The following is a 12,101-nucleotide window of genomic DNA, read 5'->3' as shown; positions in this document are numbered from 1 at the left end:
CCAACTTCTTCCCAATCTCTGAAGTCAAGATAACTGGCCTGTAATTTTCTGTCTTTTGTCTCCCTCACTTCTTACTGAGTGGTTTGACATTTGCAATTTTTCCATCACCTGGAATCATTGTAGAATCTAGTGATTCTTGAAAGATCATTACTAAAACTTACTCATTCACTTCAGCTACATCTTTCAGAGCCCTGGGTTGTAGTCCATCTGGTCCAGGTGACCTATCTGCTTTCAGAAATTTCACCTCCCCAAGCACCTTCTCAGTTATCGCAACTACACTAACTTCTGAGCCCCAGTACTCTCAAATTTCTGGCACACTACTGGTGTCTTGCACAGTGATGATTAACACTAAATACTTATTAAGTTCATTTGCCATTTCTTCGTCCCCATTACCAAGTCTCCAGCATCGTTTTCCAGTGGTCTTACCTTTACTCTTTATACAGTATATCTGAAAACCTTTTGGTATCCTCTTTTATTTTATTAGCTACCTTAACATACACATTTCATCTTTTTTCTCCTTATTGTATTTTCAGTTGTCTTCTGTAGGTTTGTAAAAGCTTCTCAATCCTCTAGCTTCCCACCATTTTTTGCTATATTATATGTCCTCTCTTTTGCTTTTATGCTGTCTTTGACTTCCCTTGTCAGCCACAGTGGCTTCATCTTTCTTTTAGAATCTTTGGGATGCACACGTATTTATCTTGCACCTTCAGAGTTGCTCCCAGTAACTCCAGCCACTGCTGTTCTGCTGTCATCCCTGATAGGGTTTTTACTTAAGTTTTAGTTTTATTTTCCTTTCATCGCTCTAGATCACATAACACAATTTATCATTGAGCGTTAATGCTTAGAATGAGGCCATCAAAGTCAACAACTACATTGTAAGTACTATGCTCCAGGCTGGGCAATGCAGTACAAGACATTATGGTTTAAAATCCATAGTCAACAAATAATTTTTTTGCAAGTATCTGCCAGAACAAAGTTCTACTGTGTATGACGTCCAAGTCAAGCAGACGGCATTCGTATGCTTAACGCTAAGACCTTTACTCTAGTACTTAAGTTCTTGTATTCATTATAGAAAATATGTAGTTTTCAGCTCTGACATAATCTCATACACTTAAATGTTGTGCCAAACAATAGAACTTCTCGGCCCACTGACAATTAAGTTCGCTCCAAAATTTTGATTATTTTTGGAAATGTAGATGTAATACATGTGTGTAAAAAAAGTGAGTTACTCCATGGTCTGCCTGCTATTTAATGTGGTAGAATCTAGCTGTGACCATGCATGTGCGTCTCTGGTGGTTAAAAGCTTCACAGCATGAATAAAGTAAATAGTCAAAGGCATAATGTAGCTTCACCTGCTACACATTTCATTTAAAACCATTAGCATGCAATTAAGAACAGATATTTGACCAAATCCATTGTTTTTCTCCACAAGTACCAACGGATGCTGAAGGAATGTTATGATTCATAAAGTGCCTGAAAAAAAAGCATCAAAACTCTCAAGAAATCTGCATGAACAATAACTATGGATTTTTTTTTTATCAGTTGATGATCTACTCACAGCAGATCAACACAACTGTTTCCTACTTTATGCATCAAAGTGCAGTCTGATAGAAAGCCATCCAGACAATGGAAAGTAGGCTTGTTACAAATGATTCAGGAAAAAAATGTAGCTCAGGTGGTTGATAGTTGGGTTGAGTCGTTCTCCGATCTTGGCAAATGGACTGGGCATCAGTGAAAGTTATGGCGCAAGCAAACATGCGGGATGCAAGCAAATTCCTAGAAGTGTGGTTTTCCTCGATCAGTTCTGTAAACAAACACGTAGACCTCGATTCTGTTTATGAGCCAACACGGGCAAACTTCGAGACCACAAAGTTCACCACGCAACCAATCAGCGATGAGATTTCCTCCCCAATGCACAAATGAGTTTCCAAACTAGGGTGCAATCAGCTGATTGATATGTATATAAAGACCAAGCAATTTGAGGACACACCACGATTAACAGCACACTGATGATGTCTCCTCGTATGGTGATGAAATATTTGCAAGTGGATTGCCAAGATTGGAGAACAACTCAACCCAAGCAGACTTGTTAGACCACAACATTTTCTGCACCTTGAATAGAATAGACAAATATAAAATCCTTCCCTCCAAATCAACACATGCTGAATGCAGGTATTATTTGATGCTAGCCCACCCTCCCAACCAAACACAGAACCAAAGTAGCCTGCTGTTGTGAAATGAAAACATGCATAACATTGCTCAGAACTTGACTAGAAGATCTAAATGATGAACTCAACAGATTTCCTTTCATTATTAATAGTAATATTCTTTTCTGTGCCCTAAAAATAATTTCAGAATTTGTTTTAAGCTTTGGGCTTCCATCATCTTTCGGAAGTAATTGCACACATTTTCATGGCAAGCATGTGGTATTAATAAGAATAATCCACACAAACATAGTAGCAAAGTCCTCCATTGTCAAACTAGGCCTCAAATCAGCTACAAAGGCTTGTACATGTGCTGAATGTTTCAGCCTTTTCATTGACAAATTTAATGGAACAAGAGACATACAGTAAGTCAATTTCCAGAGCTCTTAGCCTCAGTAAGATGGCATGCTATTATTGCTTTGAAGAATTTGTTTCCCAATCAAATATGGGTTTTAAAAAAATAATTTTTGTAAAAGGATTATCTGAGTACTCTAATATTAAATCCTACACCTAGGAAGAACAGTGGAGATGTTCCTAACCTTTCCATTCAATTAAAATATTGAGCTTTTAAAAATTAAAACAAGATGAGTAAATATTCTGCAAGAAAGAATTCCAGAAGCATTTATTCACCAAACTAAAAATCTGAAGTGAAGAGTCCTATGAAGTCAAGAGAATAAACAGCTCTCCTCTGTCCTGCTTCAGTATAATTTCCCAATTCAATTTTTAGGAAGGCACAGATTCAAAAATTGTACATAAAGGGTCAGCAGAACCCCCTGCTGCAGGATTTATGTTAACAACCTATGTAGATGCACAATGCCCTGCAAGAAGCATTGATTCAATATTTCATTAATCTTGTTTTTTTTCCATAATATTTCTTATAAAAGCTATTGTTATAAAGTCGATTACCATGGCAGTTCCCTTGTGAGTCCTGCAGAAATCCTTCGGAGCACTGCACTTTTGAAAGACAACGGAATGACCCTGGAGTGTTCTGACATTCATAATTGACCGCACAGTTGTGATTGCCTTGCTCACATTCATTGATATCTGAAAATGGTAAGAGAGCATCAGCACGCACTGCTCTGCAGCAAGCTGATCGCAAAGCGAAGCACGGCCATATTATCTAGTTCATCAGGCAGAGGGATACGAGCTGAAGAATTACTCACTCCTAGCAGAGCATGTCCTTACACAAGCACTGAAGGTAACTCAGAGGCAATTTACCTTCTTCAGAAAAAGCACAAAATCACTATGGATTTTTACAGCTAAAAGTTCTCTGGACTGGAGTTCATCTACTATTTTCCATATTCAAAGGTAATCTAATATTAGCTAGTTGATACTTTCCTTATTATACATTTCTACCTCTAGCAGATATTGGGAACTTTGCAATTTTAAGCATAGTAATCAAATTGACTGTGTTATAGGCAGCAGATTTTTGTGAGGATCATCAATTTTGACCACCACCCTCGGCCCTACCCCACAGAACAATGACCTAATCCTATTCCAGCTCTGTCAGTTGTCAGCACACACAAAATGCTGGAGGAACTCAGCAGGCCAGGCAGCATCTATGGAAAAGACTACGGTCAACATTTCGGGACGAGACCCTGAAGGGCTTCGGCCCGGAACGTCGAGTGTACTCTTTTCCATTGATGCTGCCTGGCCTGCTGAGGCCCTCCGGTATCTTGTGAGTGCAGCTTGCACTTGCAGCATCGCAGATTTTCTCCTGTCTGCCAATTGCTTTTGTAGTTAGGCTATTCAACCACAAGGAGGAGCAAGCATCCTATTTTGAAGGTAAATGTGACTACAGGGTTTCCCGCTAGGGTAATTACTGCCAGTAGAATTGGGATACTGGTTTAAGTAAAATCATTAAATATGTTTCCGGCTGACTGTTGATTATGAAGTCTGGAATGTAGGTGACCAAACTAGGGAATTTAATACTCTGCAACAGCTTTGCTGCTGCATTAAATATTATGCTTCATGACTTACAGCACAATATTTCTGCGTGAGTTTAGGCTGAAATGCTCACATATATCTATGTTTATTTTTACAGTTAATTTCAATAAACTTAAGTGCCCACCATTATGGCAGTCCCAAGCTGCCAAGGGGATAACCCCAGGAAATTAGCCAAAACCTTGTTACCACATGGGAAGAGTTTTAACTTCTCCCACGGAGCAGAAATGAAGCAGGAAGCAGTTAAAATTTGAAGAAGCCCCATTCCCAACAATCCATGGTTTTATCACCACTGGCCATCAGCTGAAACTTCCACAAGGCTCAGGTATTCATGTCAGTCAAGATCCTGTGGAGTCAATAGGACCATGTTGGAACTTTGCTTAAATCCTGCACAGGGGAGGTTCTCCCACTAGGTTGATGCAGGCTCTCAGATTCTGAATTCAGAATCTGATAGGCAATACTACCATTCAGGTTACTAACTGCCTGGGAGGAGAAGACAGACTTCTAGCAAAATACAAATAAAATTCCTGTACAGCCTGGACCCAAGACCCTTGAGAGAATCGGCCTACAGTCATCGTAGTATTATTTTCATATGTGATGAGAAGTCCTCAATGTGACATGTTAACTCTGTTTCCCACTCCACAGATGCTGCTAGTCCTGCTAAGTATCTCCAACCTTTTGTTTCCTATTTCAAATTTTCATAATACCCTCAAATTTCAGGTCTCCGAGCATCTCCTGCATAGTCCGTTTTGGCAAGGTTCCATCACTTAGATGATTATTGGCATTTGTTTGATAGGGACAGTAGGGTTGGATTTACTCTGCTTTTTTGTGGAGAGGACACACTAAACATTCGTGATGCATCAGCATTGCAGGTGATCTGAGATGGATTAGCTGGCTGTGGGGCTAGTTCTGGAGTCAGAGCTGAGATATCTTGGGGCCAGAAAGCTCAGTGGTGCCCTTATCTGATGTCCCAGGGAGTGAATGGAAGCGTGCTGGCAAGGCTCTCGGTATGAGGCTTATGGGAACTTGGCACCTAGGCACTTGGCACCTAGGTTGGAAAAGAGGTGAAACATGTAAATAACGTTTCAGATTGTGGCAAAAAACGTATCACCTCAGAACTACCCATCTTTGAGCTGCTAGATCTGTTCTTCTTATTGGACTTGGCAGAATGCCAATGAGAGACTACACCAGAAAGGATAGACGTCCTCAGTGTTTATGATAAGACTTGCTCGGACAAACTAGGGTATAGAGACTATTCCTACCAAGGCTATCACAGAGAAAACCAGAAACTGCAAGCCCAGTCTGGCAGCCATAGCTTTAGTCAACTCAATCAAATAATGTAATCATCAAGCTAGTCATGGTCATGGGCATCACAATGCTCAGGTGATTGGCACTTTTTGCTCTGGTCCCCAGTAAATATGGTAGGAAGATAATAACCTTTAACTCAATTCAAATCCAGCTTAAGGTTAATATTTATTAGGATTAACCTTGAATTCTCTGGATAATTTCATCCAGGATTCAGGATTAATAATTCATGCAGTACCAACAATAGGGAATATGTATCTGGAAAGAATATGTAAAGTCACAGATTAAGAAAATTAAGTATTAAAGTACTTCATATATATTTCAAACCTTGACAATAATCGTCCATTTGTTCAAAGCCTGGTCCACAAGTAATCATCTTCTGACATTTAAAGGAGCCCACTGTATTTATACATATTTCTCCAAAACTGCACGTCTGGGAGACTGTTAAACACTCATTGATATCTGCAGAAAAACATTATAGAACATTGTTATCATATTGTCAAGATATTGAATTTTAAATCTGCCACATAAATCAATGTCAAATAAATGTGAAACTCGCCAATCAGAATTACATCCCGATATGTTGAAATTATGTGCAATTATGTATCAAAGCCACAAAAACAAAATACTGGAACTCTGAAAGAAAAATTTTGACATTTCATATAAATATTTCATTGAAATCTACTCCAAAGTATGCTAACTCTGCTGCTTTCTCCACAGATGCTGCTGACTTGTTGGGTATCTGCAGATTTCTCTGCTTTTGTTACCGTATCAACAAATGGTAACGTGAATTCTTAAAATCCAACATGGAAATTATTCAAAATGGACACACACAAAACGCTGGAGGAACTCAGCAGAAACAAGAGAAAATTTGCAGATGCTAGAAATCATGAAGGTCCTGATGAAGGGTCTCAGCCCAAAACGTCAACTGCTTGCTCTGTTCCATGAATGCTGCCTGGCCTGCTGAATGCTGTGTGTGTGTTGCATTGGATTTCCAGCATCTGCAGATTTTCTTGTGTTTGTTATTCAGAAGAGAGCTAGCTTACAGTGTGGGAAAACAGATGGCCACTGCATTTCCTGGAATCCTTACTCAACCCTGATGAAATTATTCTAAACATTATGGAACTAAATAACTTAAACAGAATGGTGCAGGATAACTCCATGGTGTGGGTACTAAATGTGTTTCAGTGCTTGCAAGTTTGTTGAAAACAAAAGATGACTTGAGCAAACTATTGCCATCTGCAAGAATGGATCTGCCACCCCCGTGCAATTTTTTGCCGAGATTTCCGAAAGCCCATGAGAATAAAGTGAACATTTCACCATTCAGAAACTTTGGTTTTAAAAAATGTGTTGTTCTGGGCAATGGATTAAGGGTTAATATGGGAATTACATTTTTGGCTGACTGGTAAACTTGATAAACTGCTTCCTGGTGTTTTGAATTATCTAACATATGAGAAGAGATGAAACTCTGTATTTTGAGCAGTCAAAATACATTTATCTATTGATTCAGAAACATCTTCACCATGATGAACTTGTGCTGTAACATAAACAGTGAATGATGGATGGACTCAGAGCAGGCAGCGCCCACAAAAGACCAGCAACATTTAACATTATCTCTGCATCTCTGTACATTGATGTTACCCGACCGAGTTTTTCTGCTTTTTTCTATTTTAAGTTCAGATTTCCGGCAACAACTGTTCTTTTGGATTTCTGGATCAGAAGTAGTGACCATCTCGTACAATTTCTAACTCTATGTAAATAATGATGCATTTCACACGCATGATGCAATAGGATAAATAATCTCACCGTTAAGGTGAACCAAAATGACAGGTCTAAATTCACAAGTCAGGACTGTGTACGAGAACGCTGCAAAAGGTAGCCAAATCAGACATTATGGGCGATTTTCAGCTAAAAAAAACCTCCAGAAATAAATGTGCTCATCCAATTTCTAGGGAATAGCCTGCCTAGAGTTCCATTTATGGTGCTACATCTCCATGATATTGACTTTATATTATAATTATTATATTATAAGAGTTTTATATTTTATTTCTTTCGCTAGAGAGTGGTGAATCTGTGGAATTCATTGCCACAGGTGGCTGTGGAGGCCAAGTCATTGGGAATACGTATTTAAGGCAGAGGCTGATAGATTCTTGATTGGTCAGGGCATGATGGGTTACGGGGAGAAGGCAGGAGATGGGGGCTGAGAGGAAAAATTATCAGCCACGAAGAAATGGCAGAGCAAACTTGATGGGCCAAATGGCCTAATTCTGCTCCTATGCCTTATGGAGTTAAAATCTCTTTTGCACATATATTTACCTTGTGCTTTGGTTCCACACGATGCCTGTTGTGCCACAGAACACGTGTATGTACCTGGAAGGTACACCCAAGCTGTTGCTCTAATTTACGTACTAGATTCAGTCAAAAATAACCAGGCAGAGATAAGGAAGGAACGTAATGTTTTTAAATGAGTTTATGCGTGAATGTGAAGAATGCATCAGTCAGAATGGACTCAGTAAGCGGCCATCTGGTATTAAGATCTCTTCGGGCTGTTTACCTCAAATAATCCAATGATAATGGAGCTTGAGGGTATGCAGGCTGTTGATCAGGTTACTATGTTAAACATTACTGCTTGTCTAACGAAGAAAGGCAGAAAATATAAAATGAAAGGAAATAAACATTCGATCACTGGTCTGTTTGAAGCACAAGCAGGCAAAACCAAAAAGGTTAATATTGACATGTTTACCTATCACAGTCAAGTGTCTAATTCTTGTCCAGTAATTTGTGAAATGAAGAAGCGTGGGTCCCAATTTTCTGTGTGGCTGATAACGAATGCATGTCTCTGAGAGTGCTTTCTGTTATGATTCATTTGTTATTTCTAACCGACCTCGTGTTACACGGAAAGCAACCAAAGCTGCAAGTCATTTCATAGAACAATAAGCTAATAATGGAGCACAAATTTCTCATCCTGCAGCTGAAACAACCACAGAATTAGGTACTTCGCTGCAGCATGGCTTGTTTAAGGAACACAAAACCAGAAAAAAAATTTGTAGCTTGCTGTCATTGAGCTCAGCTGAGATGAATTTAAAATTCAGAGGCAAATGAACCCCTTCACAGTTCCCTTGCAAAGGAATCTGCTGCAAGGCCAGATTGATTAAACCCAGATGGGTGGCCAGAGTACTGCGATTTCCACACCCGTGTGGATGCAGCCATTCCGCCACACGGACTGTAACTCGGATAAACTCTCAACTCCTATAAATGAAGTCAATGCATCTCACTGGCAACCCAGTTAAAACATTTTCCTATACCGAGTATAAGCCCACAGAATACCGCTTCCACCACAAAATGTAAATCCAAAACTCGAACCGGCAAAAGCCACACACAGCGTTTCAGTTCCTTACTCGAGTTCCAGCTACATTTGATTCCTGTTTAGTAATGGGTGAAGTAACGAATCGTTTGTCCTTGTACTGCATATGGTCGACATTTCTGAACCCTCATCTGGTATTAATTAATCAGCCTGGAGTTACAGCAATACTAGAAATTCATTCTTTTACAGAAGTACTTGTGAAGAGATAGTAATGCATGTTACTAATAGGCTGCAGTTCAACCTATACATGATCAGGGTCCTAAGCTTTATCTTTATTTTTGTATAATTTTTACAGTAATTTTAGCATGTTTATAATCAATAGTGCTGCTCAGAATAATACAAATTCCTTTACTTGCAGTTAAGTTAACCCATGTTTAATCATAGAAACATACAACACAGCAATGGACTCTTTCGGTCTTTCTTGACTGTGTTGCCTGGCACCAGTGCACTTATCAGCATCCCTCTACACATTCCCAACCTGGGACCCTTGGTCCATGGCTTAAAAAAGATTGGGAACTCCTGTTCTACACTCATCCTACCAAAAAACATTTCAAAACTGTTGAAATTGTATTAGCCCCTACCACTGCCTCTGGCAGCTCTTTCCAGATGTTCCTTATGCTCTGTGTAAAAAAAATCTGCCCCTGAGCAATCTTGTAAATTCTCATTAAACCTGGTTCAGGACTCCCTGCACATTGGGTGGGTGGGGGGGGTGGGGGGGGTGCGGATTCCCTATTTCTATCCTATCTATTCCCCTCATAATTTAATAAAACTCTATCAAGTCACCCCCCTCAGCCTTCTGCATTCATTGAGAATAAACCCAGCCTACCCAATCTCTCTTTAAGAGTCTCCTCCTTGTTGTCAATCAATTCTGTAAGTAAATATTTATCAGTGAAACATGCACGAAGCTCTCCAAATGTATTTAAATGGCCAATGCACTTACCAATTGATTCAGAGATAAACTCTGTGGTCTCATAAAAATAATACAAGTTGATTGATTAGTCAATCTTACTAATTAAGTTTTGTAGCACAAGGATTGAATAACTGAGTTCTAAAACAATCGTTATACATTCATTAAGTTACAATTTTAAGTTGTTTAGTCATACCATTCACAGAAATGTTTATCATAACTACATTAGAAAGAAAGCCTTGCTATGTAACAGTGTGCAAGATCAAGAAGAGTAGATGAGGAACTACATGTCATATGAGACATGGTAAAACATTGTCAGAGGAAGGCATAATGTTCCATGGTGCAAATTTTTCTCAGGAGTAGATGATATAGGATGGACTGTGCAGCTAAGTAACCAATGGTTCCATCACCATCAGCAGCTACAGTATGGAGGTCAGCTCATTTCTGGCTTCCTCCTGCAACATGAGATAAGCGGACTGGTGGGGGCGTCTGACGCCAGCACTCAAATCTCCCATTCCAGTGTGACGGGGTCAGCACTGGGACCAGAGATGGAGTAGAGCTGAGGGCAGGAAGCACTGAGTATCCAGCACCTCAGCTACATACCAAGGATGGCTGGAGTAGGCAGCACAACTCAAATCATTTCAGTGGTATAGAAACATAACACAGAAACATAGAAATCTACCGCACGCCACAGGCCCTTCAGCCCACAATGTTGTGGGACCGTGTAACCTACTCCAGAAACTGCCTAGAATATCCCTACTGCATAGCCCTCTATTTTTCTAAGCTCCCTGTACCTATCCAAAAGTCTCTTAAAAGACCCTATTGTATCCACCTTTACCACCTTCGCTGACCGTGCATTCCACGCACCCAGCGCTCTCTGGGTAAAAAACTTACCTCTGACATCCCCCTTGTGCCTACTTCCAAGCACCTTAAAACTATGTCCCCTTGTGTCAGCTATTTCAGCCCTGGGAAAAGGCCTCTGACTATCCACATGATCAATCCCTCTCATCATCATCTTATATATCTCTATCAGGTCACCTCTCATCCTCCGTCGCTCCAAGGAGAAAAGGCCAAGTTCACTCAACCTATTCTCATAAGGCACGCTCCCCAATCCAGGCAACACCCTTGTAAATCTTCTCTGCACGCTCTCTATAGCACCCACATTCTTCCTGTAATGAGGTGACAAGAACTGAACACAGTACTCCAAGTGGGGTCTGACTATGGCCTTATGTAAAAGGCACCATCAAAATAAACTGAAAAGGAACCTAAAATATTAATGGATCCCAGTACAACAAGCTGGACTCTTGACCTCACAACCTACTCCAACATGATCTTGCACCTTATTGATTACCTGTACTTTTTCTGTAACTGTTAAATTTTAACCCAGACTATTATTTAGGGAGACAGCAGACCCCTCTAGTCCCACAAGCCTGCACCAACCAATTACACCCATGTGACCACTTAACTTATTAACCACACCTCTGAACTCTGAACATCCTCTACATAGCATTATGGAAAACTCTGAACATCCTCTACATAGCACCATCCAGAGACAGAGAAGCAGTTTCAGCGACAGGTTACTATCGATGCAATGCTCCTCAGACAGGATGAAGAGGTCAATACTCCCCAATGCCATTAGGCTTTACAATTCAACCGCCAGGACTTAAGAACTTTTTAAAAGCTATTATTAATGCTTTTTGAGATAGTGATTTAGATGCATATCATATTTTTTACTGAGTTAAGTATTGTATGTAATTAGTTTTGCTACAACAAGTGTATGGGACATTGGAAAAAAAGTTGAATTTCCCCATGGGGATGAATAAAGTATCTATCTATCTATCTATCTATGGAATGTGACCAATTAACCACACCTCTATGGTACGCGACCTATTAACCTGTTAACCATACCTCTATGAATTGTGACCAATTAACCACACCTCTATGGTATGTGACCAATTAACATTTTAACCATACCTTTATGGAATGTGGGGAGAAACCCAGTTTAATTTTACCTAATGACTTTCTAACAGTTATTATTTTTTTAAATGTATTTAAACCTTTTTGAACTAATTCTCAATGTCTCCAATCATTAGCAAGCGGTTATCCGGTGACCTGATGGCTGGGGCCGAGAGCCCCAGTTGCTGCTCACGGATTTCGCGGTTATCTGAGATAACCGAGGCAGTGAGGTCAAGGACAGCTGGACCCGTCCGGGGAAAGCCATGAGAAAACCATGCAGGTCAGATACTATCTGGAGGAGACTGAGCATTAGGCCGTGTAAAGTATTCTCAGTCGATAGGACACTGAGGCACTTAAACCATTATCTGTGGTCGGTCTTACATTAGGTCATATGCAGTAATACCAGGTTTCACAAGCTTAA

The 12,101-nt window shown here is 40.0% G+C and overlaps 1 protein-coding gene across 4 annotated transcripts in view; it reads right to left on the bottom strand.

Moving 5' to 3' along the window:
- fbln2 (fibulin 2) overlaps positions 1–12,101 on the bottom strand; it is a 215,866-nt gene that overhangs the window by 55,387 nt on the left and 148,378 nt on the right. For 3 of the 4 annotated variants that reach the window (XM_073072167.1, XM_073072165.1, XM_073072164.1), the window contains exons 12-13: positions 5,781–5,915; positions 3,111–3,248 (exon numbers count right to left, since the gene is read on the bottom strand). In XM_073072167.1, coding sequence (XP_072928268.1) covers positions 3,111–3,248; positions 5,781–5,915 — 273 coding nt within the window. The remainder of the gene's footprint in view (positions 1–3,110; positions 3,249–5,780; positions 5,916–12,101) is intronic. The other variant, XM_073072168.1, reaches the window with a different exon arrangement.

Source organism: Hemitrygon akajei, chromosome 19 (assembly GCF_048418815.1).
Source record: "Hemitrygon akajei chromosome 19, sHemAka1.3, whole genome shotgun sequence".
Taxonomy (NCBI): domain Eukaryota; kingdom Metazoa; phylum Chordata; class Chondrichthyes; order Myliobatiformes; family Dasyatidae; genus Hemitrygon; species Hemitrygon akajei.
This window is presented reverse-complemented; position numbering and strand designations above follow the sequence as displayed.